The 25,684-nt window shown below is 59.8% G+C and overlaps 4 protein-coding genes across 9 annotated transcripts; 3 read left to right on the top strand and 1 right to left on the bottom strand.

Moving 5' to 3' along the window:
* Positions 1-110: 110 nt before the first annotated feature.
* On the top strand, positions 111-5,649 carry NOX1 (NADPH oxidase 1). 4 transcript variants are annotated; one of them, XM_062502920.1, is made up of 13 exons: positions 111-1,047; positions 2,041-2,136; positions 2,496-2,606; positions 2,687-2,771; positions 2,848-2,990; positions 3,068-3,249; positions 3,452-3,590; positions 3,698-3,790; positions 3,948-4,174; positions 4,254-4,416; positions 4,503-4,649; positions 4,853-4,977; positions 5,156-5,649. In XM_062502920.1, exons 1-13 carry the CDS (start codon positions 1,003-1,005, stop codon positions 5,280-5,282), a joined length of 1,683 nt encoding a protein of 560 aa, XP_062358904.1. In that variant the 5' UTR covers positions 111-1,002; the 3' UTR covers positions 5,283-5,649. The 4 variants fall into 4 exon arrangements, with proteins under 4 accessions (XP_062358904.1, XP_062358905.1, XP_062358906.1 ...); XM_062502921.1 differs by having other exon boundaries at positions 111-1,051; positions 2,045-2,136; XM_062502922.1 differs by lacking the exon at positions 2,496-2,606 and having other exon boundaries at positions 111-1,051; positions 2,045-2,136.
* A 309-nt stretch (positions 5,650-5,958) lies between these two features.
* CSTF2 (cleavage stimulation factor subunit 2) lies at positions 5,959-13,437 on the bottom strand. Of its 2 annotated transcripts, XM_062502707.1 has the most exons (15): positions 13,349-13,437; positions 13,128-13,206; positions 12,036-12,205; positions 11,422-11,558; positions 11,187-11,306; positions 10,931-11,086; positions 10,694-10,817; positions 10,320-10,382; positions 9,154-9,213; positions 8,401-8,542; positions 7,827-8,035; positions 7,323-7,576; positions 6,807-6,932; positions 6,541-6,666; positions 5,959-6,418 (listed from the first exon to the last, which is right to left on the bottom strand). In XM_062502707.1, exons 1-14 carry the CDS (start codon positions 13,404-13,406, stop codon positions 6,544-6,546), a joined length of 1,821 nt encoding a protein of 606 aa, XP_062358691.1. In that variant the 5' UTR covers positions 13,407-13,437; the 3' UTR covers positions 5,959-6,418; positions 6,541-6,543. The 2 variants fall into 2 exon arrangements, with proteins under 2 accessions (XP_062358691.1, XP_062358692.1); XM_062502708.1 differs by lacking the exons at positions 7,827-8,035; positions 8,401-8,542; positions 9,154-9,213 and having other exon boundaries at positions 7,323-7,585.
* A 43-nt stretch (positions 13,438-13,480) lies between these two features.
* TRMT12 (tRNA methyltransferase 12 homolog) lies at positions 13,481-16,490 on the top strand. 2 transcript variants are annotated; one of them, XM_062502748.1, is made up of 7 exons: positions 13,481-13,797; positions 13,896-14,043; positions 14,121-14,310; positions 14,389-14,539; positions 14,611-14,720; positions 15,323-15,480; positions 15,558-16,490. In XM_062502748.1, exons 1-7 carry the CDS (start codon positions 13,715-13,717, stop codon positions 16,002-16,004), a joined length of 1,287 nt encoding a protein of 428 aa, XP_062358732.1. In that variant the 5' UTR covers positions 13,481-13,714; the 3' UTR covers positions 16,005-16,490. The 2 variants fall into 2 exon arrangements, with proteins under 2 accessions (XP_062358732.1, XP_062358731.1); XM_062502747.1 differs by having other exon boundaries at positions 14,121-14,539.
* A 1,628-nt stretch (positions 16,491-18,118) lies between these two features.
* SYTL4 (synaptotagmin like 4) lies at positions 18,119-24,722 on the top strand. The gene is made up of 16 exons (XM_062502855.1): positions 18,119-18,228; positions 18,368-18,583; positions 19,103-19,212; positions 19,356-19,470; positions 19,622-19,729; positions 19,973-20,087; positions 20,195-20,285; positions 20,473-20,576; positions 20,685-20,771; positions 21,563-21,741; positions 21,935-22,037; positions 22,868-23,031; positions 23,434-23,537; positions 23,917-24,016; positions 24,260-24,468; positions 24,580-24,722. The coding sequence occupies exons 1-16, from the start codon at positions 18,119-18,121 to the stop codon at positions 24,720-24,722; spliced, it is 2,058 nt and encodes a 685-aa protein (XP_062358839.1).
* Positions 24,723-25,684: the final 962 nt, after the last annotated feature.

Here is a 25,684-nt window from a genome sequence, read left to right as displayed (position 1 = left end):
GCACGTGTGCACACACCTGTTGTGTGTGTCACCCTCTCCTTTGCAGGCTCTGGAATGGGGCTGTGCCAGCGGGAAGTGGGGATGGGGGGAGCACCTCCATGGAGCTGCTAAGATTCAGGAATATGGTGGGATGGGGACTGACCTCATCCTGTGCTTCCCTTAGTATGGCCATGGCTGCAGGCCAGGAGAGAGCAGCATGCCAGCAAGGAGCAAACTTGTCTGACCTGTTCCTCTAGGCTTAGGGGCCCAGAACAGGCTGCTGTTCCCAGCTGGAGCACTGCAGACCCCAGAGCTCAGGACCCTGCAGTGGGGGGGATGGGCAGGAGGTGAAGAGTGGCACAGCAGTGGCAGTGGGTGCTGATGTGATTCTGGCCCCAAACCAGGAGTGGGACACCTCCCACCCCAGCACACATTTTTGGGGTCAGCTCAGTTTGGGTGCTGGACTGAGGATGCTCATCATTCCTAGGGGGCCCATGGAGGTGCAGTACCACTGGTGCTCAGTCTTAAATCACCTGGATGGATGCCCAGGCTGGATCCTGGTACCAGCGTGGCACCGAGACCCCAGGATGCTTCTCCTCCTTTGTTTTGCCCTGCAAAATGGGCAGTGGAGGCTGGTCAGGGAGGCCAGGGAAAACAGAGCTGTTGAGCCAGGCACAGGACGGATCCTCCACAGCTTCTTCCCAGGAAATTCCTACCTTACAGAAAAATCCCGATTTTGTCTCAGAAGTTGCAAGACCCCAAGAGGAGCAGCCAGACACCCTGTGTCATCCAGCCATGGGGCCACGGGGATCTCTCAGCGGGGGCCTTCCCTGGCCACCATAAGGGGTTCGTTTTGGTGTTGACCAATTGGGGCAGCTCTGCCTTCCTGGAAGGTGGCCTTTGAAACCACCAGCATTTCCTTAAAGTCTTCTCAGGGGAAAGTCCCCGTGGTGCCGTTCCTGTCGCACCTCCTGCTGCCTCCATAAAACGTTGGGCAGGCAGCGGCAGCGGGGACATCGCACCATGGGCAACTGGCTGGTCAACCACTGGTTCTCAGCCGCCGTCCTCGTGAGTCTGGGGGCTCAGTGGGGCAGCACGATACGGGGGGAGACTCTGGGGGGCTCATGGGGGAGGTGGGAACTGATAAGCTGCCCTGGGGCTGGGCTCCGGGGTGAGATGAGCATCCCCTCTGCTCCGCCAAGCTGCGTACCCTGGCAGCCAGGGGAGGGGTGGGCTCTGGGAAACTGAAGTCTTGGGGAAAACACAGCTCACAGGAAAGGGGGTCCTGGAAAACAATGCTGCTGCTTTGCCCAGCCACTTTGGCTGGGAGCCTCCCACGTGCCTCTTCTCCCCTTGTGAGAGGAGGAGGATCCTGTGAGAACTCGTGGCAGGGTAAGGAGCTGGCACCATAGGGACCATCTACCAGTGCCATGCATCTGGTGTAACAGAGCTTGTCTGGCCAGCACCCATCAGCTGCTCGGCACTGTGTGAGGAGCTGTGAATGCTTGGGAACATGGGGATTTACAGGTTGTTGGGCTGTTTTAATTTTTTAAGTTACTTTAAAAAGAAAAAGGAAACAGCCAAAGACCAAATGCAAGGCAGGGTGGTTTTTTTGCGACCTTAGCAAAAATTCAGTGGCTGTGAGAGGCAGCACTGTGGGGTGCAGAGGGGTTAGGCAGGGGACAGCAGCACAGTGGGGCCAGGTGAGCCAGCACCCTATGAAACTTCCTTCTCCCAGAATCTTTCCCACACAGTCCTGACCACCCTCTGGCCCTCCTTTCCTTCCCGTTACATGGCTGTTGCCTGCTCCTGCCTTTCTTCCTTCCTCATGCATGGGTGATGCACAGGGCAGTGTGTGACAAGATAGCAATTCAGCAGGACTTCCACACCTCTCCCCACCTTTGGCCCTGTGTCCCAGCCCTGTGCGTGACAGGACGGCTCATAAGGAAACAGGACGGGAAATGCTGTCCTGACATGCTCTGGCTGCACCTGGCCCTGACTGCTGTGGTGTGAGAGGCTCCCGGGACAAGTCCCTCATGAGGCTGTGACTTCCCCCTACAGGCAGCCTGGCTGGGCATCAACATCTTCCTCTTCACCTACTACTTTCTGTTTTTTGACCGGGATGAGCGGTATTTCTACACCAGGGCCATCCTCGGGGTAAGGTGCTCCCCACGGCACCCTGCCTGCCCAGGCAGATGAGTCCCTTGGGGCCCTGCTGCAGTGGGGTGGGGGCTGCAATATCCCATGCCTCTTTCACGTTCTGTCCTCTTCCAGCCCACCATCATTCCGTCCCACTCCATGGCCTGGCATTGCACCATGCTAGTCCCTGTCTTGATCCCTGTCTGGTCTCAGCCCAGCAGCATCCCAGCCCAGACTAGCATCTCCCCCTCCCAGTCCCTATGCCAGCCCAGCATCTCTCCATCCCAGTTCCCAGCCTAGCACTGATTGGCCCCATCCTGACCCAGTCCTGGCACAGCACAACAGGACAGTGGTGCTCACCCCTGTCTTCTCCCCAGTCTGCCTTGGCATGGGCTCGAGCGTCAGCCAAGTGCCTCAACTTCAACAGCATGCTGATCCTGCTGCCTGTGTGCCGCAACCTGCTCTCCTTTCTCCGTGGGACCTGCTCGGTGAGTGTCCCGTGGCAGCACAGCCAGTGTGGCCGTCCCCATCACTGTCCCCATCCTGACACCACTGCCTCTCCCTGCAGTGCTGCAGGCGGACGTTGCGGAAGCAGCTGGACCACAACCTCACCTTCCACAAGCTGGTGGCCTACACACTGGCCCTGCTCACAGGTACCCCCTGGACTGGGACAGGGCAGCAGTGGGGACTGGGAACTGCCTGGTGGGTGACTGCCTGTCCCCTGTCCAGCTGTGCATACCATCGCCCACCTTTTCAACCTGGAACGCTACAACCAGAGCCAACAAGCAACTGATGGCAGCCTCCCTGCTGTCCTCTCCAAGATGCACCTACAGGGCAGCAAGTGGCTGAACCCCATCCACTCCAACCAGACAGTAAGTGTGGCCTTGGCATCCAGCAACCCACCAAGACCTGTCCCCTGCTCCCCTAACCCACCCTGCTGCCCCTGCAGACCGTTGAGTACGTGGCTTTCACCACCATCCCGGGGCTGACAGGGGTGATCATCACGCTGGCACTCATCCTCATGGTCACGTCCTCCACCGAGTTCATCCGCAGGAACTACTTTGAGCTCTTCTGGTACACACACCACCTCTTCCTTGTCTACTTCGCTGGCCTCGTCATCCATGGCATCGCGTAAGGCTCCTGACGCTCCCCAGGGCAGGACAGCGAGGGGCGGTGAACACAGACCTCTGCTGGGGCAGCCGTGGGGAGAGTCCAGCAGGGCTGTGAACTGCCATTCCCAGGGTGGACCAGCCCAGTTGGCCTCACACAGTGTGGCTCAGCCCTGGCTGGGAGCAGAAGCTAGTCCCTGGGCTCATCCCTTGCCTCCCTGCAGTGGGCTGGTGCGTGGGCAGACGGAGCAGAGCATGGCAGAGGTGCACCCCTCTCACTGTGCCGAGTACCTCACACAGCGGGACCAGAACTGCACCCACAGCTGCTGCAAAGACCCTGAGTTTGGGAGCATCCCTGCTGAAGTAGGGCCATGTTGGGATGGCAGTGGTGGGGGAGAAGCTCTTCCCTTGCCCTTGGGATGCTCCAGCCCTGGCCCTTCCCAATCCTTTGCTCTTCTCCATCTTCACAGTCCTGGAAGTGGGTGCTTGCCCCCATCATCCTCTATGTCTTTGAGCGGATCCTGCGGGTCTGGCGTGCACAGCAGAAGGTGGTTGTCAAAAAGGTGAGTGGTACAGGAGCTGTTTCTATGCCAGTTCTACCCTTGGAGTCACCAGTGCCACAGCTCCTTGCTGTGGTGGCCATGGGGAGGCGAGCAGGGGCCAGAGCCACAGCCCCTTCCCAGGGCCAGGTTGGGCGCTGAGCCCTTCCCATGCCCCCAGGTAGTCATGCACCCTGCCCGTGTCCTGGAGCTGCAGATGCAGAAGAAGGGCTTCTGCATGGAGGTGGGGCAGTACATCTTTGTCAACTGCCCCTCCATCTCCCCGCTGGAGTGGCACCCCTTCACCCTCACCTCTGCACCCGAGGAGGACTTCTTCTCCATCCACATCCGGGCGGCTGGCGACTGGACGGAGCGTCTCATTGACACCTTCCAATCGGAAATACCCAGGTAGGCTGGGGAGAGCCCAACAGGTCATGCCAGGGATCTGGGAAGGCCGTACCTCTCACCCAGACCCTGCTCTGGCCAGGATCGAGGTGGATGGTCCGTTTGGCACAGCCAGTGAAGATGTGTTCCAGTACGAGGTGGCCATGCTGGTTGGAGCGGGCATTGGCGTCACCCCCTTCGCCTCCATCCTCAAATCCATCTGGTACAAGTTCCAGCAGGCTGACCAGACTCTCAAGACCAAGAAGGTACAGAGCATCCCATGGGACCAGCTCCGGGTTTCTCCCTGTGGCTCTGCTCCACCTTGAGCAATACCTCTCGCCCTGTATCCCAGATCTACTTCTACTGGCTCTGCCGGGACACAGGAGCCTTTGCCTGGTTCAACGACCTGCTTGCCTCACTGGAGCAGAAGATGGCTGAGTCGGGCAAGGCAGACTTCCTCACCTACCGTCTCTTCCTCACTGGCTGGGACACCAGCATTGTGAGTCAACCACAGGCTGGCATGGGTGCTAGAGGGGGACACAGGGTGGCCAAGCTGGGCAGGGCAAGCATGACAATGGCTTTAAGGCACCAAGTCCAGGCACAGTGTTTGGTGGGATCAACAATAGATGCTCCTTTGTGGTGAGGGACTGGAGGGGGGCTCATGGCTGGTGCCTGGGGTTCTCACCATCCCTGCCTGCCCAGGCCAACAACGTGGCACTCCACTTCGACACCACTGTGGACACAGTGACAGGCCTCAGGCACAAAACCATCTTTGGGCGGCCCATGTGGAACATGGAGTTTGCAGTGGTGGCTGCTGCCCACCCCAGGTGAGAGATGAGCAGGGAATTTGGGATGTTGGAGTTGGAGGTACAGCCTCTACCTGGCACTCAGCACTGGGCTGGCTTTTGGAAAGGTGTGCTATCCCCTGCAGGGAGCTCAAAAAGCTTTTAACTCACTTTTCCCTGAGTTGCCTGCCTGGCACTGATACCTCTGTGCTGTTTGCAGGTCAGTGGTTGGTGTGTTCCTCTGTGGGCCAGAGGCCCTGGCAAAGAGCCTGCAGAAGTCCTGTCACCAACACTCCAGCCTGGACCCCAGGAAGGTCAAATTCTACTTCAACAAGGAAAACTTCTAAGTGGCAGCAAGGCTGTCACCCCAGCAGGCAGGGATCCTGACTGTATTGCCCCAAGCCTTTTCCAAATCAAGGCCAGGGACAAACATCTGTGCATGCTCTGAAGCCAGGCAGGACACAGCAAGGTCTCCGTGAGAACTCCAGGTTCAAAGACTGCTGCCTGACTGGTGTGCAAGGGGTCCTCATGGAGCAAGTGTCAGCTTGTCACTCCACCCAGCCCCCTCACTGGGACACCAGAAATATTCTGTGATGATGCTGGAACAGCAGGAAGCAGTGGGAGCCCAGCAGGTTGGGCAGAACCACCTGGGATGGGGATGGGACATGGGCACCCACGCAGGTGTCAGGGGCCAAATGTGCCCCTCAGGGTTTAAGCAGTCTTTTGTATAAGAATAAATTAAACTTCCTTTGCTTTGTAATGAAAGCCTCTGTGGTGACTCAGCTGTGCAGGTACAGAAAAGCCCACACTCTGTCCCCTTGTAGGGCTGAAAGGCAAGAGCTGGTTGACAGCAAACCCTCTGGGGTGCAGGATCAGACACCCCTCTACAGGGGCTTGCTGCCACCCTGGCACCCCCAGAGCCAGGCTGCACCTAGCACACAGCTCAGATCCCACTGTAGCTCACAACAGGTTCTGCTCCAATGTATGCATGGAGGGAGACCCTGCTCCGTGAGCAGTCTGGTGTGTAAGTGATACTGCAATTGGATCCAGAGCCCTTCCGCCCTGCCAGCAGGGACAGAAAGCCAAGCTCTCTGTCCTGCCCTTCCCCTACACCTCTATAAACAGTATGGCACAAGAAATTCCATGACTAGGCCTTGCCCTGGTGTGGGGAGGAGAGAGGATGGCAAGTGGTTTGGACAAGACTGGAGCAAGGCCACACTGCTCCCAGAACCCAACACTCCCATTCTGGCCTCCATCAGAGACCAAACAAGGCAGCCAGGGACATGGATTTACTCAAACCCTCCTCCCAGTTTATTTCAAACATCGTAAAATATACACAGAAAAAAAAAAAAGAACTGGAGGGAAAAACCTCTTGAGGGTGACACATCCTCTCCCAAAATGCACCATCAGCTCAGGCAGCAATGCAAAGCAGCTGCCATGGAGCACCACCTCTATCCAGGTACATGGCATCTCCATTCTGTACCTACCAGGAAGAAGGAGGGTAAGCCCAGCACAGAGGGAAGCAGGGGAGAGTGCTACCCTAGGCAGCTGTTTTACTGGAGGGAAAAACAGGGGCCCAGGGTGAGAGCAGTTTAAGGACATCACCTGTCAGGGTGCCCCCGTGGATTTCTGGATTTGCTCCTTCAGAATGAGGATGCTCTGCCGCTGTTCTGGGGGCAGCATGGCAATCTGGTCTGCTGTCAGCTGCAGGACCTGCATGATCAGTGCTGCCTGTGGGGAAACAGGGGTGAGAGATGTGCCCTGCCAGAGCAGCCACACATACCAGAGCCAGGGAGGGGCTGACTCCGTCACGGAAAGGCACACAGAAAGTGCTGTCCTACTGTCTCACCTTTTCCCTTTTGTTCTCTCACCTTCTCGTGATCCTGGGGGGTGACCTGGCTCTGTCCCGGGCTAAAGCCTCCAGGCTGACCAGCTCCTTGGACTCCTGCCCCAGGAATGCCTCCTCCCTGGATGCCTGTCCCAGCCATGTTAGGAACCTGGGGATGTAAAAGAGGGGTTAAGGACTGAGGGGTTTCTGGACTCAGCCATACAAATCCAGGAAGGTAAAACAGATGATCAGATGGATGCCCTCACAGGCTGCTTGGAGATGCCTGAGCATGAAGAGAGAGTACATTTTACGTGCTCTCCTCTCTCAAGTCCTGTGCTCCTGCCTGCGCCTCAGGAAGAGGTGGAGAGAGGCCTGGGCCTTGTCCCGTCCCCAGCTGATGGGCAGTGCCTGGGGAAATGGGACAGATGCCCTGACCCCTCAGAGCCAGTGACCAAAGCCTGGTGCTTCCCAGAGCTGCTGCTCTGTGGGACACCCCCCACCCAGTTCCAGCCTACGGGATGCTGTCAGTGCCCGACCAGCTGAGCAGAGACGTGTGTACCTGGCGGGGCCCCTGCGGGCCACTGGCTCCCATGTTAAGTGGCCCAGGACCCTGTATCCCACCAGGCATTGGGCCACGTGGGTTGGGACCAGGCCCTCGAGGCTCCAGGCCCCGGGGCTCCAGGCCCCTGGCCTCCATGGCCCTGGCTTCCAGCACTCGTGGCTCCAGGACCCGTGGCTCCAGGCCTCGCGCCTCCATCACCCGGGGCTCCAGCCCTCGTGGCTCCAGCCCTCGTGGCTCCAGCCCTCGGGGATCTCTTCCGACTGCGGAGGAAACACAAGGTAAGCTCCTGAAGGAAGCAGTGCTGCAGGGAGTGTGCGAGTGAACCTGCTGCCTCCTTTGTCTGGGGGCCAGCAAGCACGCAAGAGGTGCAGGGCTGAGGGCAGAGGGGACATGCCTGAAGAAAGTCCCTTGCACCCTGGGACTGTCCCTGCTTGCCTGGAATCAGTCATTTCACTGCCCAAACCCCATTCCTATGCCTCAGGTCAGGGCAGCCGGCTCCACTCTGATTTCTTGCCTGCACAATCCGAACCACCCAGTATTTCATGCCCCCTCTCTCACCTCGAGCATCCATCAAGGGCCCCCGCGGCTCTCCCATCAGTGGTCGGGGTTCTCCCATGGGTCCCCCCCTCATCTCATGGGGGGGGCCACGGCTGTCATGACCAGGCATATGGTGCATAGGGGCTCCCTGGTGGGGCGGCCCAAGGTAACCTCTGACGCAGAGAGACGAGGAGAGCAAAGCAGGAGGAGGAGAAAAAGCGAGAGAGTGTGAATCAGACACTGGCTTGGCACGGTCTGGGCAGAGCACTGGGATTGCCCCCGAAGCCGGCCGCAGGGGAGGAGGGTGAGGCTGGCACAGGGATGGGTGCTGGTGGCCCCATGCCACAGGGCAGCTGCCATCACCCCGGGGATGTCCCTTCCCCGGGGAAATGGGCCGGCCCCCATGGCTGGCGGCACACCAGCCTCTGACCAGGCAGCAGTGACTCCCGGAAGGCTGGTGCCATCCCTGTCCTCAGCGAGAGGTTACCCTTGGGCAGGGGACAGTGCCAAGGGCTCCTCTCCTTCCCTCTCCCCTCACCTGGGCTCCACTTCTCCAGTGACTGAGAGCAGGGTCCCTCCGCGAGGGTCATTCGGGGCATCTCCCAAAAGGCCTCGGGGCGGCGGGCCACTAGCAGGTAGAGGTCCACGCTGCATAGGGGCCCTCGGGTCTGGCATGGGCACTGCCAGGGAGACACACAAGAACTCGTGAGGATCTGCATGACCAGTGCCGTGCCAAGACTGTCCCCAGCGCTCTCAGGCCGGGTGTGGGGCAGCCATGCTGCTTCCCGGAGCTGTGCTGTCTGCTGGGGACGCAGCCCCACACAAGAGGCTGACACCAAAGCCCCTTCCCTGGCTGCCAATTTTATTCCTCTCTTTTTCTACTCTGGTTTTATCTCAGGTTCCTTATGGCACCAGAGGCCAAACCAAGTATGGTGTGCCCCCATGGCAATCCCTATAAGTGTACGCATCAACAACCCTGCTGACGTGGGGCCAGGAGCAAAGCAAGACCTGGAAGGCTCCTGGAAGCACAGGGTCAAAGGGGGCTGGATCTCAGGCAAAAGCCCTTTCCAAACAGGCTCTCCTTTTCCACTGAAGGCTCTGTGCACGGTTCTAGCCTGTTCTCTCCTGTAGCCCTAGAGGAAATCCTGCCTCCTTCATCTCCTCTTACTCCTGTCAGGCTACAAGGACTGACATGCCAGTACCTGGCCCTGAGAACAGTGGGGTGAGAGCTGTCTCTGCACACTCCACAATGAGCTCCATGGGAAGAGGGAGCTGGCGGGTGCCAGGATACCTTGAACGCGTTCGATAGACGCAGGCCTGGCAGGTCCCACGGGCGAGAGCTGCAGGTTCCCTGGGCAAGCAGCAGGAAAAGAGGGAAAGAGCAGACACGTAAATAGTGTATGCACACATGCAACTGCTTTGGGGACAGTGCTGCCTGCAGGATTGCCCCCCTGAAGTCCCCAGGAAAACCTACAGAGAAAATGTTGCAAGTCTGGCTTTATCAACCTCTTCTGTTAACATCACCTTTGTCACCACGGGCAGGACAGCCAGCATGGCACAGTCCTTCCATCACTCAGGGAGAAAGGCAGGGAGAGAAGACATCCTGCCGAGAGACGAGGCATTCTGTGGGGCCACAACGGCTCCATAACACACACCCAGCTTCTACTCTCCAAAACCTTTTGGTGCCAAGAACTGTCAGGTAGCTTTCAGGAAGACAATGCCCACCCCAAAGAAAATGAGAGTCAGCTGCACCTAAGGCCAAAGGATCTCAGACTAGGTTTGCCATTTTGCTGAAACAAGGCCTAGACTAGAAGACAAGGCAACAGAGGTGACAGGTATCTGTGTGTGCTGTTCCTGGAAGAACAGAAACACCTGGGTCGAACTAACCTATGTATGGCAACATGTGAACCATAAGGAATCGGGCCCCAGGGCTGGGCCGTGCAGACCGTGCCTGGGGAGGGAAAGCCGAGCCGAGCCGTCACCCTGCGGAAAGTCCCTGCCAAGCCTCAAGCCAAAACGGAGACCCAGCTCCCTCTGCTGGGCACGGCGCGGGAGGACGCGGCAGCCGCACCAGCTGCTTCCCAGCACCATGCAGCAAAGGAGCAGGGCAAGAACCAGAGAAGAGCAAGCTCTGCCTGCCCGCACACAAGCACAGGGACGGACACACGCTCGCAGAGGTGGAAAACACAGGCACATCCCGCTCGGCGGGGACAGGCAGCTCTCTCCTGGCTTCCAGGGCATGACTGCACAAATCGACACAGAACGAGCTGGGAGCCAATCGGGGTGTGGGCTGAACCCTGGGAGCCAGGGAGGTGCTACCACAGCCTCATGCCTCAGCGAACAAACCCGGGCACAGCCCCGGGGCTGGGCACAGCCAGGCTGCAGACAGCTGGGGCACAGCACTGCTCACTAGAGAGAGGCTCACACCACACACAGCACTACACACATCCGCTTTACCTTGTCCACGCTCCAAGGGGACGGGCCCTGCACCTGGCATCCCAACCTGTGGCTGCATCCCACCTGAGAGGGGACAGGCAGACATCAGAGCCCTCCTCAGCCATCCCTGGTGACTAACCTGCTCCGTTGGCTCCAAATACCGTCTCACTCCCAACTCCTGGGAGATCATCTGGGGGTTTATTCCCTTGGTGTTGGTCCCCCCCCCAGGGATAATCCAACTTTGCAACCCACCTCTGGCAGCAGCACAACCACAGCATACAGTACAGGATTATGTGTGCTTTCCCAGGGCTGAGCCCTCTGGTTATGGCGAAGACAAAGGGTGGTGTCTGCAGGACCTGTGTGCTCACAGGTGGAGCAGCTCAGCCCAAACTCACCTCCTGGAGCCATGGGACCAGGGCCTGGGCCCTGCACAGGGGCTGCCATCTGTCCTGGGGCTGGTACTCCCCCCTGCATGGGTGGCTGCATCAGAGGAGGAGCACCGTTGACATGCATCCCGCCCTGCCAGGGAGAGACTGGATCTCAGGGACACCCAAGCACCTCGGCATGCGCCCCAGCTGGAGCTGGCACTGCCCATTTCTCCTGCATAGCTCATGTGATGAGGAGGCTCTTACTATGGGCTGTGGCTGGGACGATGGGGTGTTCTGCGGGTTCAGCTGTGCATTGGGCCCTGGCCCAGGCCCCGGTCCTGGCCCAGGCCCTGGCCCTGGCACTGGCTGCTGGTTGCTTGGGATCAGAGGAGGAACACTGGTCTGGCGATGCAAGATTTTCTAGAGGAGGAAGAAGGAGAAAGGAGTTCTTTTCCGCTGCCACTCCACAAAAGGTACCACCAATACCCTCCCAAGACAAGATGAGCAGCAAGGGACAAACCAGCGCGATCTCTGGGTCCACAATCCTCATGACCACCTGGGCCTGCAGCAGTGCATAAGCCAGCTGTGGGTTCTGGAGCAGCATGTTCCTGGCTTCCTGGGGGCTGTTCTGGACACACAGCTGAGAGACAGCCACTGATCAGAGCTCTGACATGGTGTGACAGGGGCTGGGAGGGTGCAGGCAGTGGTGGGAGGAGCTGTGCTCACACAAGGGAGCATGGCCCTCCTGCACTCACCTTCATCTGCTTCATCAGCTCAAACATCTGCTCGGGTGGCAGGCTGGCCACTGCCCGGCTGATGGACTCGGGGGCATCCTCTGGGTTGACAGGGTCCCCATAGGGTGACTCTATGATGGGTGCACCTGTGCCCAAGCCTGCAATACAGTTGGTGACTTTATACTGCAACACGACCGGCTCATCAGGAGGGGAGTGCCAGCCCACCAGGGGGAAATGGAGGCAGCAAAACCAGGGAGACGTTAAGAGGAATTTCTCCACTGAAGGGGTGATTAGGCATTGGAACAGGCTGCTCAGGGAGGTTGCAGACTCACTGTTCCTGGAAGCATTTAAATAAAGACTGGAAGTGGCATTTAGTGCTCCAGTCTACTTGGTGCCCTGGGCTTTGGTCAAAGGATGACCATGACCTTTAGAAATCTTTTCCAACCTAAGTAATTCTGTGATCATCTGGGAGCAAAAACACAGAGCCAAAACCATGCTTATGTTCCCCATGTTCCCTCTGGGGAACTACTCACAACAGCCCTCAGAGCAGGCAGCTCAGCCAGTCTGGCATAAGAGACACACCCTGCAGTGCTGCCAACGCTGGACCCAGCAGGAGACCCCAAAGCCTGACTCACTCTTGAGCTCCTCCTTGTTCTTCTCGCTGGCAGCGTTGTCGACACGCAGGGCCCTGCCGCTGAACTCACGCCCGTTGAGGTTGCGCATGGCGCTGAGCGCCGTCTCCTGGTCCTGGTACTCGCAGAAGCCATAGCCCTTGGGCTTCCCCGTCTCCCTGTCGTACACCAGCCTGGCAGTGAGGAGAGCACCGCTGCTGCTGAGGGCAGCGTGGGCACCCCGCTGTGCCCACAGCCCCCACAGCTCCAGAGGATGTACTGGGATAGAGCTGGCTTGAGTGCTGGGAGCAGAGAGAAGGCTCCCGAGTCAGCCCAAGGTACACAGCACCTGGGCCCATGCCAGAGCCAAAGGGCCTGCTGGCTCCTTACATGGGTGCTCCCGAAGCTGTGGTGTGCAGGAAGCCCACCAGTGGCAGCTCCGTGCCTGCCATGACCCCATGAGGCACAGGACAGGACTGGCTGCTCCCAGAACTCCCAAAACCTTAACTGAGAGCTCTCCAGAGCCTGGTGCCAAGGCTGGAAAACACCTCTGAGAAGCGCTGGGATGGGAGCAAGGAGCACAGAGCCTGACCAGGACCTGAGCACTTCTCAGCCACATCAGGGCGGCTCCTCCAGCCCAGAACTGAGTGCCCGCATCCATCTGCTGTGCCCAGGGCATTGTGCTCCATCTCCAGGTGACCCTGGCACAACCACTTGGTCCCTCTGCCCTGAGCACAGATGGCACAGCCTCACAACCCCCGCAGATGCTGTGCTGCTCTGCATGAGGAAATAGTCTCGAGGAGGGGGCCGGGGAGGTTTAGGTGCGATATTGGTCAAAGTTTCTTGGCCAAAGCGGTTGCCAACCATTAGGACAGGCAGCCCAAGGCAGTGGTGGAGTCACCATCCCTGGAAGTGGTCACAAGATGCGTGCATGTGGCACTTGGAACGACGGGAGGCTTGGCAGTGCTGATAGAATGGTTGGGCTGGATGGGTTTAGAGGTCTTTCGCAACGCTAAAGATTTACGATCCCACGGTTCCAAGGCCGGCTCCGTGGGGTCCGCAGGGTTCGGTCTGCGCCGAGCAGGGGACCCGGGGGAGATCTACGGCCGCTCTCACCTAAAGCTGACCACGGGCCCAACCTCCGAGAAAATGTCCTTCAGCTGTTCCTCCGTGGCCTCATACGGGATGTTCCCCACTGCGGAGACAGACGGAGCCGCCGGTCAGCGCGGCGGGTACCGGCCCCGACGGCCAGGAAGAGACACCCACCGGCCCCCGCCTGCCCTGCCCGCCCCTGCCCCTTTTCCTCTGCAGGTCGCGGTCCCTCCCCGCGGCCTCACCGAACACGGAGCGCAGGGAACGATCCACGGCGGGGTCCCGCACCGACAGCCCCGCCATCGCGCCGCCCGCGCCGCTTCCGGTCCGTGCACAAACCGTCCCCCCGCTTCCGCTTCCGCCCGCGCTCGCAGCAAGCATGGCAGCGGCGCTTCTAGAAAGCGCTCCGGCGGGAAACGCGGCACCGGCGGGAGGGGGGCAGGGGTGCCGGGAGTCGCCGGAGCCCCCGAGAGGGGTGCTGCGGCCTCGGGGATCCCCCGGCACCTAGACTCGGCCTCCGGGCAGCCACCGCGGCCTCAGGGATGCCCTTTCGGGCACCGGCGCCGAGGCACAGCCTCTGGCGAGCCTGACACCGCCGGGGGCTCGGCAGGATGGAAGCCACAGACGATCCCATGCCTGTCCCCATCTGTGTCCCTGCGCTGGCCACAGAGCGGAGGTTCGCCCAGCACCTCAGGTGAGGGGCAGTGGGAACGAGAGACAACGGGAGCCCTGTGCTGCTCCGGTCACAGGAGGCTGTGGCGGGGAAGGGCCTGACCAGGCCGTGCCTTGCAGGGAATATCTGGAGCAGGAGCGGCTCTCGGACGGGCGTTACCAGCTGCAGCGGGTGCCAGGGGGCCGCGTGGCCCTGCCTGTGCTGGAGGAGAAGCTCTCCCAGCTCTGCCTGCCCCCGGAGATGCCCTGTGAGCTGGTCCGGATCCAGGTTGGGAGAGCTGCCTCGCCCTGAGCCCTGCGTGGGGCGCTGGGCACTGAGCCCCGTGTGCCATGTCCCTGCTGCAGTGCCCTGTTCTCTCCAGGGCCGCCCGCCGCTGCACGCCTGCCCAGAGGCTGCGGGATGAGCTGCGGCTGCTGTTGGGTGCGAGCTGGTCGGAGGAGCTGGAGCGGGATGTGCCCCACGCCTGGCAGCGGCACGGGGACCTGGTCCTCCTGAGCCAGGACAGCTTCAAGGCTGCGGCATGGGAGAGCCTGGGTAAGGGTCAGCAGGGCCTGCCCTGTCGGCCCCGGTGCTGCCCACATTGCCCAGATCTCCCGGGATGTTATGTTGCAGGCTCGGTGCTCTGGGAGACGGTGGCCTCTGCTCTGGGGGCCCGGCGGGTGGCCAGGCGAGGACGGGTGATGCCGGATGGGATGCGGACCCCCAGTGTGACCCTGCTGCTGGGCCAGCACGGCTGGGTGGAGCACGTGGACAACGGGATCAGGTGGGCAGGAGCTGCAGGATGTGGCTGTGTGGAGACGGGGCTGTCCTCACCATCTGGGCGGGCTCTTCCAGGTACACCTTCGATGTGACCAAGTGCATGTTCTCCCCGGGCAACATCACGGAGAAGTTGCGTGTGGCCTCCCTGCCCTGCTCTGGGGAGGTCGTGGTGGATCTCTATGCAGGTAATGTGGATGGAGGAGGGGTGGGGCAGGTGCTGATGGCATCCAGGTAGACATGAAATGTCATTTCCAGCTTGGAATGAAAAATACTCAGGCCTAGAGCCCCTGTCTTATCTGCGAGCCCTTCAGTGCTATCCTGCCTGTGTCCCTGCAGCCTTAGGACATTAAAGATATCCTGTACTCGGGCTAGTGCTGGTTCCAGGAATCAGTTGGATCCAGGGGAAAGATTCGCCACTGTTTGTGCTTAAGGAAGTTAGTGCTTCCAGTTTGTGCCACACTGAAAGGACATGGCACCCACAACACTGCTCTGGATTAATCAAACTAAATGGTAATATGGACACTTCTGCAGAGCCAGGCAGGTCTCAACATGATGGCCAAAGACTGAAGGTAAAATAAGCTCCTCTAAACATTTTTCAAAGCTGATTTTGCTTTTGCAGAAGGGAGAGGGATAAATTTCCATTTTTCCAGTGTTTGGGCTTTTTCCAACCCAGAGCAAAGCAGACTTGGAGAGCCAGGGTGGCAATGTGCATCCTGTCCAGCCCTCAGGGAGGAGCGTGGATCTCTGGAGGTCCCTGCCTTCAGCCACTGCCCCCTCCTGCCTGCAGGCATCGGCTATTTCACACTGCCGTTCCTGGTGCATGCGGGAGCTGCCTTTGTCCATGCCTGCGAGTGGAACAGCCACGCCGTGGAGGCCCTGCACAGGACCCTGCTGCTGAACGGGGTGCGGGATCGCTGCCGCATCCACACTGGGGACAGCCGGCAGGTGAGCAGTGCTGCTTGGCCACGGACACCCCTCCCTGCTGGCATCCCCTCATCCTCTCATCTCCTCTCTCTTCCCAGCTGCAGCTGCAGGATATGGCAGACAGGGTGAACCTGGGGCTGATTCCCAGCTCGGAGCAAGGCTGGCCGGTGGCCTGCCGTGTCCTGAAGAAGGACACAGGTGGGGTTCTCCACATCCACCACAATGTGGAGACTCCCCCTGTGCCAGCCCCACCGCAGAACGTGGTGCTGCTGGCTGAGCAGGGCTCTGCAGAGGCAGCCAGCCCTGGGGGAGAGGCACGGCACCCAGCAGAGGACGGTGGGGAGGAGACACTGGGGGCCAGGTTCAGACCCGAGTGGCAGCGGTGGGCTGAAGCCACGGCCACACGGATCTGGGGGCTGCTGGCAGAGCTGCACGGGCGACCGTGGAGCACCAGTATCCTGCACCTCGAGGCAGTCAAATCCTATGCACCACACGTGCATCACCTCGTGCTGGACCTCGAGTGCCGGCCAGTGCTGCCCCTTTAGTTGGGCATGGGCACCGCTGGGGCTCCAGCTCCCATGGAAAGGTGGTCTCAAGCACCAGGGGCAAGGAGATGCTACCAGCAGTGTCTTGCTGCCAGCCTGGATATACTTTATGTCCCCTGGTTCCCAACTGCCAGCAGTGCCCAGCAGTGCCTCCCCATGCCCAGGGCAACCAGGTTGTGCTCCCATGCAGATCCCTTCAGGATCCAGATGAGGATGGAGCAAGCTGGGGCTCAGAGTGCCAGTGTTCTGCCCTGGATCTGCCAGTTGCTGACCATGTCCTGGGCACGTGGCAGCACCTTGAGCCCCATTTTCACACAGGAGAGAGCCACAGTGCTGAGAAGCCTTGGATTCCTGCTTGGTTCATTTCAGGGACAACCTTTGTGCTTGTATTTTTACCAGCATGCTTTTTTAATGTACTGGAGACACGTCTGTTCATCTTGTTTCCTTCCTATCCTTTTTTCAGAAATAAAGATGTTTCTCACCATCTCTTGTGGTGTCCAATGAAAACGTGAACACTCATACAAATGTGTGTGGTCTGGCCTTGGGGACTTTGGGTCTAGGGTAGTGTGTGGAGGGGCTCAGGGAGTAAAGCCTTTGTGGCATTGTCTGCCTGCAAGCCTAAAGCCCTTTACATATTTCTTGTGTACTCCCGATGGAGCGAACCCCTGCCCCATAAGGAAGCTCCCGCGGGCCCTTTGATGTCTCCGTGTTTTTTTTTCCACTGCTTCAATGTCTCATCGCTCCCAACAGGGGTGGCAGCTTGTAGTTCTCCCGTCCCTGGGGTGCGGCTGAAAGTGTGGGCAGAGCCGCGTTCTCTCGTTTGCCTTGGGACTGCACCCAGGTGGCCTGCCCCGCTGTCCTGCCCGGCGAGAAACCACCTCCCTATTGCTGGAGCCCCACACCTCGTGTGGTCAGGGCTCCCCGGAGCCTGTGCTGAGGGGCAGGGGAGAGGCGCTCTGCGGGGACCGTATCTCTGCTACGAAGAACAAAGGCAGCGGCTGGAGCCTTGTGGCTGGAGAACACCACAGCCCCGGGGTTCCTCCTTGGGGATGCCGGGGGATCCCCCCCCCACAGTTCGTTCGGGTGTGAGTGAGCTCTGTGCTCTTCGAGAGAAGCTGCCCACCCAGTCAGGGCCATGGGGAGCCGGGCCCTCCGCGGGGCTGCAGCCGCGGCTCTACCGGGAGTGATGGGGCGGAGGGAACGGGCACCGCCTCCCTCACGGACCGCCCCATAGGTGCCGCAGGTGCGGCCGGCACGGCTCCTTTAAGGAACCAGTACCGCCTTCCCCTCCCGGCTCCCCCCTCCCGCTGCCGGGAGGCGCCGGCCGGAGCCGCTGCAGGTACCGGGCGGATCGTGGGCGCTCCGCTGGCGAGGGTACCGAGGGTTCCTCTGCGGACGGGGAAGGACGGGGATCCCTCGGCTGGTGGGGAGTCCGGGGCAGCCAGGGGTCCCTCTGTGGTCCAGGGATCGAGTCGCGGTATCCCGGGGCAGGGCTAGTTCCCAGCCCCGGTGGCCGCGCTGAGAGCGCGGTGCCACTGGCCCCGGCTCCACCTTTCCCCGACAGAGAGAAGCCTGGGGTCCGTCCCGTCGCCCTCTCCTCCCCGAGGGACACCGGAGCGCGGCTGCGGGGACGGAAAGGTTCCTTCTGCCGTTTCCGCCGACCCGGGCGGGGAGCGGCTGTAGCCCCCGAGCACGGGCTCCGGCTCCGTCGAGGCTGGAGCGGCCGCCCGCGTCTCGGTGCCGCCGCCCGCGAGCCGGATCTTGCCCGTGCCGCGGCTCCTGGTGCGTGTCCGCTCCCGGCGGCTCCTCGGGCTCGGGCAACTCCGAGCCCCGGTGCGTTCGTGGGAGGGGCGGCCCGGGGCGGCTCCTTCCTGCCGGGGCTGCCCACGGGTGCTGGGCGCCAGCCCGGTCCCACGGAGCCGGCTGAGGTCAGCGGGGCTGGCAGGCGGCCCGAGCCCAGCCCGGGGCAGGGCGCTGGAGACGGTGGGCGGGCCGGTGTCCCCGGTGCCGCGATCCCGTTCAGCCCCGGAACGGGCACGGGGCCGGACCCGCGTTCAGCAGCTGTCATGTCCCTAGCTGGCATCCGGTGAGGGCCAGCCATCCTGGCTGGAGCGATGTCGGAGGCTGTGGATCTGTCCTTCCTGTCGGACGTGGAGAGAGATTTGATCCTGCAGGTCCTGCAGCGCGACGAGGAGCTCCGCAAAGCAGAGGAGAGGAGGATCAGGTGCGAACGCGGCTGGAGCTGGGCTGGAGCCGGTTCCCCCCTTCGCTCTGGAAGCGGGTGGATGAGTGAGAGTGTGGATGATGGGTGTCCCCGGGGTCCCGGGGCGCCTCTGACAGCTCCTGGTGTCGGGTCTGAGCAGGCGCCTGAAGAATGAGCTGCTGGAGATCCGGCGCAAGGGGGCCAAGAGGGGCAGCCAGCGCTACAGCGAGCGGACCTGTGCCCGCTGCCAGCAGAGCCTGGGCCGCGTCAGCCCCAAGGCCAACACTTGCCGGGGCTGCAACCACTTGGTGTGCCGGGACTGCCGTTCCTACAGCCCCAGCGGCTCCTGGCGCTGCAAAGTCTGCACCAAGGAGGCGTGAGTAGCCAGGACAAGTGGCAGGGGCACGTTCTGTACATGCCTCCTGTCCCCTTCCTCTTCTCAGTTGCCTCAACTTGATGCCCCGCTAGCCTTTCCTAGCCTGGCTGGTCCTCTCCAGTGTAGGGCAGCTTGCTCTGCTGTTGCTCCCAGAGAGGGTTCCCTTGTTTGGGTCATGGAGAAATGGGTCATATTCCACTCTTGTGTCTCTTTCATGTTCCCATGCTTCTTTACCCCCTGACTTCACTGCAGCATTCCCCTGTGCCTCTTGCACAGCCTGTGTTTCAAGCATCCCAGATTTCCTCCCTTTTGGCCTCCCCTGTCCTACAAAACTTGGCTTGCTCCCATGTTTGCTGAGGATGTAGCTGAGCCTGTCAGCTGCCCAGTGAATTGTCTCTGCCCAGTCACCTGCTGATTTTGCCCATCCTGCCTGTGTTCTTGGGTTGTGGCAGCACCGAGGGTGGGTTGGGGCACATCCCCCACTGCCCCTGACTGCCCCCACCACCCCCTGCCCTGCAGCGAGCTGAAGAAGACAACGGGCGACTGGTTCTATGACCAGAGGGTGAACCGCTTCGCCAACCACCTGGGCAGCGACATGGTGCGGCTGTCCCTGCGGCACAGGCCAACAGGTAGGGGTGCCACAGCAATGCCAGCTTCCACAGCCCAGCCGTGGGTGCTTCAGCTTTGCCCAGTGTGGAGCTGGATGGGAACAACTCCTGCTCCAGGCAATGAGCTTGGAGCAGGGCTTCTCCTAATGCTTCTCTCCTTCTAGCCAACAAAAGAGAGACTGTGGGACAAACTCTTCTCCAGAAAGCCCAGCTCAGCGAGCCTAAAAGCTGCTCTGCAGTCCGGCAGCCGAGCCCCCCTGCACCCCGGGAGGGGTCCAGGTGAGAGTCCCCCATGCTCCAGGCACCAGCTCTCATCTGCTGCAGGTTTGAGAGGAATCTGCTGCCCCACGTGGATCCTTGTGGTGCAGAAGTTCTCTCAGACAGATCTCCTTGACAAATGGGACATACCTGTGGTTTCGCTTGTCTGCAGTTTGTTTCCAGATGCCTCAGACCCTCAGGATGGCAAAAGCGACACAGAGTCCATGGAAAACATGAGCCTGGACAGCTACAGACCTAGTCCTGCTGATGTGGGGGACAGGTGAGAGGATCCTGGGGTGGGTTGTCCTTGGCAAGACTGGCTGGCAGAGGATGGGATCTTATCTGAAGTGTGTTTTTCTCAGTCTAGTGAGGGGAAGCTGGCTTCTCTGGCTGGGCTGAAGCCTGTCCCTGGGCTCTTCTGCTCCCAGGCTGCTACAGGCATCTCAAGTGGCACTTCCTGGCCAGCACTTGTTCTGCCAGCTGTACTTGTGGCCCAGGACAGACCTTTCTGTGTCCACCACAGGAGGAACTCTCTGAAGAGAGCCATTCCTGGAAAACAGGTTGTTGTGCCAGCCAGACCTGCTTCCTCCAGCCTGACCCTCCCTCTCCACTCCAAAAGCGTGTTCTCTGATGGCCGGGTGTGTGATGCTGCTCCAGCAGGCTCAGCCCTGTCCTGGGGCATGGGGCTGGGTTCCCCACAGGGCTCCTAGCCCTGCCCTGCCCTGAAGGGACTCTTCCTCCCCAGGATGCCACTGTGGGGACCCGCAGCAGCACTTTGGTGGATGAGCAGGAAACAATATTCAAGAAGAACCCCCGGCGGGTGGTGAGGCCTGCGGGTGAGAGATGTTGTGGGTGCTGTGGGTTTGGGTGCTGACATGGCCGGGGTTGGGTAGCTCCTCCTCCCTGGGCCGTGAAGGGCTTTCAGTGCAGATAGGAGAGGCTGCAGCAGCCCCCTGTATGAGGGAGCAGCAGGGCTCTGCTAGTCCTCCATGCTGCTGCCTCCCGCTCACCACCTCTGTGCAGACTACACCAAGTCCGTGATTGACCTGCGCCCTGAGGACCTTGTGGGGGAAGGTGGCTCTTTGGGGGACAGGAGCAAGTCAGTCCCTGGCCTCAACACAGAGCTGGTGAGACCTCAGAGTGCGGTGGAGATGGCTGCCAGCTGGAGGAGCTGGGTGTCCAGCTGGCTGTGCCCGACCGCTTCCTACACAGGCTGTTTGTCTGTGTCCTTGCAGGAGGAGGAGGAGGAGGACATCGATAACCTGGTGGAGATCCACCGGCAGCGGGTGGCACGGGGCAGCATGCGCAGTGGCACCTCCTCGGTGAGCTCCTGTGGGGTGGCTGGGCTCTGCTCCGCTGCAGGGAGAAGTGATGGAGAAAGGCAGTGCCGATGGGTTGGGTGGGAGGAAGGCAGGTCCTGGAGGGAAGGGCTAAGAGCCTTGTGTGTGGGGCCCTGTTTGGGGTCCGGTGGTGTCCTTCCCAGGGTCCTGCGACCTTCCTGGAGAGGCATCCAGCTGGGGACATCCCAAGGGGCACAGTGTCTAGTGACTTCAGCTGTAGTGATTCCTAGCTCTCCTGTGAAGCCACTCTTGGGTGACACAGGGATAAAGGACAAAAGCCTCATATAGCATTCCACAGAGAGCAAAGCCTTTATTATCGGAGGCCACTCTGTGAAGGGTGCCAGGAACAAGGCCAACAGGCTGCAGGGTATTAAGAATTACATTACATTATTACATGAAGAAACAGAGCACATTGGGGGTGCTTCCTTCTCGGCAACAGCTGTAAGGGGACTTGTTTGGGAGCTCTGTCTCTGGGGAGTCCTTTAGATCCTTTTGGCCATTAGGCCTCACTCCTCCACGGGAGCGAAGTGTGTTCCTGTACTGAAGATTTATTGTTCTCCACATGGAGGCTTCTTCACCTTGAAGAGACTCAAAATGCAGAGACTCAGCTCTCTTCCACGCCACTGCATGTGGGTGGGAGGCACTTGTGGCCTTCCCCAGCCAAGGGGAGGTGAGGGGGACTGTGCAGAAGAGGCACAGGGCATAACCTTGCTGAGGATGAAGAAGGACTGTCAGGTGATGCTGCACCAGCTCAGCCCTGCCTTGTCTTTCAGAGCACACTGGGAAGCATGGTCAGCATTTACAGTGAGGCCGGTGACTTCGGCAGCGTGGCTGTCACTGGGGGCATCTCCTTCTCCCTGAGCTACGAGCAGAGGACGCAGACCTTGTTCATTCACGTGAAGGAGTGTCGCCAGCTGGCCTATGGGGACGAGGGCAGGAAGCGCTCCAATCCGTGAGAGCCAGGGGGGTGATGGCTGCTGGCACCCAGCAGCGGTGCCCAGCTGGGTTGTGGGGTGCCCACCAGAGATGGGAGCTGTAAGTGGGAGGGTCCTGGTGATGAGACAGAAGGTCTGGGGTTGCCCTGGGGAACTCGGAGGATTAATTGTGCGAAGCCCTTGCTGAAGTGCTGCCTGTTCTCCCTTCAGGTATGTGAAGACCTACCTGCTGCCCGACAAATCCCGGCAAGGGAAGCGCAAGACGACCATCAAACGTAATACCATCAACCCCCTGTACAACGAGCTGCTGAAGGTCAGTGGGGATGGGCTGGGCTGCAGGTACTCAGGGGATGCTTCTAGAACAGGCAAGGGGAGGGGTGAACCCCTAACCCTGCAACAGGGTCTGTGCGGAGGACCCGTGTCCAGAGACTGCATCCTGAAAGCTGCAAAATCCCTGCAGTCCCAGCTCTGCTCTGGCTGTGCTGCCAAGCCCCAATGCCATGGTGGAGTGGAGGCACAGCTGCCGATGTGACTGTCATGGGGACATATCCCTGCTTCCTGTGGCATTCCCCAGAGCAGAGGCATCCTGCTTACCCTGGATACTTCCTTCCAAGGTGAAGGCCTCCTGGCCCCTGGAGGCACGTTACAGTGGCAGGAGGGAGGACAGCACACCACTGGGGCCGAGATAAGACAGTTCTGGGCCCCAGGGCAGAACAACTTGGCATTGCCCTTCCCCATCCCTGCTGTCTGACTCTGTCCCCGAGTCTGGCAGCGCACCTCTGAGGCCAGGCACTCTTGCATGGGAGGAAGCAAGAGCTATGGTTTGGTTTCTAGGCTCCCACAGCCGGGTTAGCTGAGGTCTTGGTGGGTTGGCAGAGCCCTGATTGTGGTGGGATGGCCAGATGCCATGGGTCCTGGCTCTGAGGGCCATTTGCTGGGAGAGCACAGGCTCCTGCACCACTGACTGCCCTGGCACTCTGAGGTTTCGGCAGGTGTGGGAAGAAAGAGGACGCAGCTCCCATGCGCGTCCATTGCTTCTCAAGCCTGTCTCCTCTTGTGCTCATGAGCTTTAGCTGAAGGAATTAGCCAAGCCTGCCCCTGTCCTCTGCTGCCTGCTCACCACTGGTTTTCGTGTTTTCCCAGTATGAGATTAGCAAGTCCCTGCTGCTCGCAAGGACGCTGCAGTTCTCGGTGTGGCACCATGATCGCTTTGGCCGCAACACGTTCCTGGGAGAGGTGGAGGTCCCACTGGATGCCTGGAACTTTGAGAGCCACCTGGAAGAGTTCCTACCCCTGCATGGCAAGGTGTGCCCCTGCCGCCCACAGCCTCCCTTGCCTGCTCCTATTGGTATAACCCTCAGTGGGCAGAGGGTGTGGAGACCTTAGCTGAGCACTGCCAAAAGTCTTGTGCCAAATCAAACATTTGGAGATGTGAAAACCCCAGACAGCAGTGCTGTTGTAGTAAAAAAGGGCAGATCTTCTGCCTTGAGGCTAGCTTCCCTGCTCCTGACCAGGTGATTGGGCCAAAATAAGACCCCAAAGGAGCTGGACTACACAGGTCGTGCTGGGGGGAAGTTTGTGCCAGCTCAGCCACATCTAGGAGAAACCAAGTGCTTTGTCCCATCCTGGGGAGGTGCTGCACACCATGCTGTCACTGTATGTGCCATAGCTTCTCTGCTGTGGTTGGTAATTCTCACCTCCTTGCAGAGGGGGACAGATGCTGCTGGTCTCCACCAGTACAAGGGGGAGCTGGTTGTCTCCATGAAGTACATCCCGTCTGCCAAGCATCCTGGGGCCGGGAATAGCAGGAAAGGTAGGGATCAGTGTGTAGCCCTGCAGGGCCTGCTCATGGCCATGCAGACTGGCTCTGGATGGGGTTCTTGGGTGGTGTCACTACAGCCTTCTCCTCTGCAAACATCTGCAAAGCTGCTCTGGGTCAGGGCAGACCTGGCTGTCTTCAGGCTGCACAGATCATCTCACTACTTCCCTGGGGCTGGACCAGGCTTGTCCATGAAGCAATTTTGTCTGCCTTTGCTTCAGCAGGCAGGGCCAATACAGGAGAAGGCAAGAGAAGATGCCAGTCCAGGCTCTGCACCTACCTCTGGAGTGAAGGGTGTTCAGGGGAAGCTTTACAGAGGTTGCAGTGGTATAAATTAAATCAGATTAATTTCTACTGTGTTGGGATTTCCTAGGCAAAACAGGGGAAGGTGGTGAGCTCCAGGTTTGGATCAAAGAAGCCAAGAACCTCACAGCAGCCAAGTCTGGGGGGACCTCAGACAGCTTTGTTAAGGGGTGAGTGGCGGTCCTGGGGTGGGGGGCCATGAAGGCGCTGTCCTCCCTGGCTGTATTCCCAAAGCTGCTGGGGGACCTGGAGGAGGGCCCCTTGCAGGGTGTCATGGTCCTTGCGAGCTGTGCCAGGAAAGGCAGGAAGGGAGGGGGGCTCCAGGCCAGGTCCTGGGGGGCTGAAGTGCCCCAGCCCCTGGAGCAGGAGGCAGTTGCCCATGTGCTGCTAACCCAAAGGGTTGCTTTCCCCAGCTACCTCCTGCCACACAAAAACAAAGCCTCCAAGAGGAAGACGCCTGTGGTGAAGAAGACCCTGAACCCTCATTACAACCACACCTTTGTCTACAATGGCATCAGCCCCGAGGAGCTGCAGCACCTCTGCCTGGAGCTGACAGTGTGGGACCGGGAGCCACTGTCCAGCAATGACTTCCTCGGGGGTGTCCGGCTGGGGGTGGGCAATGGTGAGGAGCCTGCGGGCCCATCACACCCTGGGCAGCAGCAGCCTCGCCGGGGCTGCTGTGCAGCAGGCATGAGGCTGCTCCAGCAGGGAATTCTTCCATCCTTTCCCCCAGGCATGAGCAACGGGCAGGCTGTGGACTGGATGGACTCCACAGGTGAGGAGCTGAACCTGTGGCAGAAGATGTGCCAGTACCCGGGCTCCTGGGCAGAGGGGACACTCCAGCTCCGCTCCACCATGGCTAAGCTGAGGCCCTAGGCTGTGGCACCGGGACTGGCACTGCTGGGGGGAGCCACACTCCCTGCATAGCCTGGTGAGGCTGCCAAATATGCATTGGGTGGGTTTTTTCTTTGTACTTTAATAAACATGACCTTCTCTAAACAGGCTTGGGCAGAAAGTCTTCTTGGCCTAGCTTCATTTAAAGGGTTTTTCTCTTATTATAAGCCTTGTCCCAGATTTCAGGCTGAACTGGAGTCCTTGTGGACCCTCCCTTCTACCCCAGGGAAAATGCTTTGAATTGTAGTTGTGTTTTTATTTCTTCCTATTCTTTTTTTCTACTACCCCGTTCCACAGTTTGCTCTCTCCTTGTCCTCTCCACCCTCTTCTCCACACACAGCCCAGCCCCAGCTGCAGCCCTGGATGGATGGAACTGTGTGGGGTCAGCCTGGGGGGGTTGGGGATTGTGGTCTCCAGGAAACATTTGTTTCCCAGGCCTCTCAGTGACACAGGTGCTAGCACTGACTTTTTATACAAATGTATTTATTTCAACTTAGTATTCTACTGCCAAAACAGTTCCCAGAAAGGGTTCCCCGTGGGTGGTGGGAGAGGGAGTGAATGGCAGAGGTGATGGCAAGCCCTTTTGGGTAGACTGCATCCTGGCTGGCTGCTATGGGCTTTGCTGAGCATGAGGCTGTCTGCTTTTAATAAGGGCTTTCAGAGTGGGAGGCATCGGGTACAGGTCGTGCACAGGGTGAGCCAGGAGGAGGCTGAAGCTGCTGAGTTAGAGGCTGTTGCACTGCTGGCCAGGCTGCCCTCCCTGCCCTGTCACTCTCCTCCAGCTTCCCCCCTGCCCTGGGATTTGAGCAGGGGCATTCCAGTGTTTCCCACCAAGGTCGTGGTTGAGCTGAACCATCCCTCAGCTGGAAACAGCTCCTGGCTGGTGGGCAGTGGGACACTGCTGGCACGTAGTCCCTGCTCCCCACTGTGTGCCAGAACAGCCA

Source organism: Cinclus cinclus, chromosome 15 (genome assembly GCF_963662255.1).
Source record: "Cinclus cinclus chromosome 15, bCinCin1.1, whole genome shotgun sequence".
NCBI lineage: Eukaryota > Metazoa > Chordata > Aves > Passeriformes > Cinclidae > Cinclus > Cinclus cinclus.
Note: the sequence above shows the minus strand (reverse complement) of the source record. Positions and strands in the feature narration are given on the sequence as shown.

What these genes read in the sequence shown, in the direction of transcription:
- NOX1 (XM_062502920.1), top strand. Translation starts at nt 1,003, where the DNA reads ATGGGCAACTGGCTGGTCAACCACTGGTTCTCAGCCGCCGTCCTC. An exon ending in CCATCCACTCCAACCAGACA is followed by an intron (nt 2,991 to 3,067) that starts GTAAGTGTGGCC and finishes CTGCCCCTGCAG; the next exon opens with ACCGTTGAGTACGTGGCTTT. An exon ending in TTCCAATCGGAAATACCCAG is followed by an intron (nt 4,175 to 4,253) that starts GTAGGCTGGGGA and finishes TGCTCTGGCCAG; the next exon opens with GATCGAGGTGGATGGTCCGT.
- CSTF2 (XM_062502707.1), bottom strand. Translation starts at nt 13,406, where the DNA reads ATGGCGGGGCTGTCGGTGCGGGACCCCGCCGTGGATCGTTCCCTGCGC. An exon ending in CCCCTTGGAGCGTGGACAAG is followed by an intron (nt 9,214 to 10,319) that starts GTAAAGCGGATG and finishes CTGCTTGCCCAG; the next exon opens with GGAACCTGCAGCTCTCGCCC. An exon ending in CCCCCCAGGATCACGAGAAG is followed by an intron (nt 6,667 to 6,806) that starts GTGAGAGAACAA and finishes GTTTCCCCACAG; the next exon opens with GCAGCACTGATCATGCAGGT.
- TRMT12 (XM_062502747.1), top strand. Translation starts at nt 13,715, where the DNA reads ATGGAAGCCACAGACGATCCCATGCCTGTCCCCATCTGTGTCCCTGCG. An exon ending in AGGTTCGCCCAGCACCTCAG is followed by an intron (nt 13,798 to 13,895) that starts GTGAGGGGCAGT and finishes CGTGCCTTGCAG; the next exon opens with GGAATATCTGGAGCAGGAGC. An exon ending in CACGTGGACAACGGGATCAG is followed by an intron (nt 14,540 to 14,610) that starts GTGGGCAGGAGC and finishes GGGCTCTTCCAG; the next exon opens with GTACACCTTCGATGTGACCA.
- SYTL4 (XM_062502855.1), top strand. Translation starts at nt 18,119, where the DNA reads ATGTCGGAGGCTGTGGATCTGTCCTTCCTGTCGGACGTGGAGAGAGAT. An exon ending in GGCAGGAAGCGCTCCAATCC is followed by an intron (nt 21,742 to 21,934) that starts GTGAGAGCCAGG and finishes TTCTCCCTTCAG; the next exon opens with GTATGTGAAGACCTACCTGC. An exon ending in CCGGCTGGGGGTGGGCAATG is followed by an intron (nt 24,469 to 24,579) that starts GTGAGGAGCCTG and finishes CCTTTCCCCCAG; the next exon opens with GCATGAGCAACGGGCAGGCT.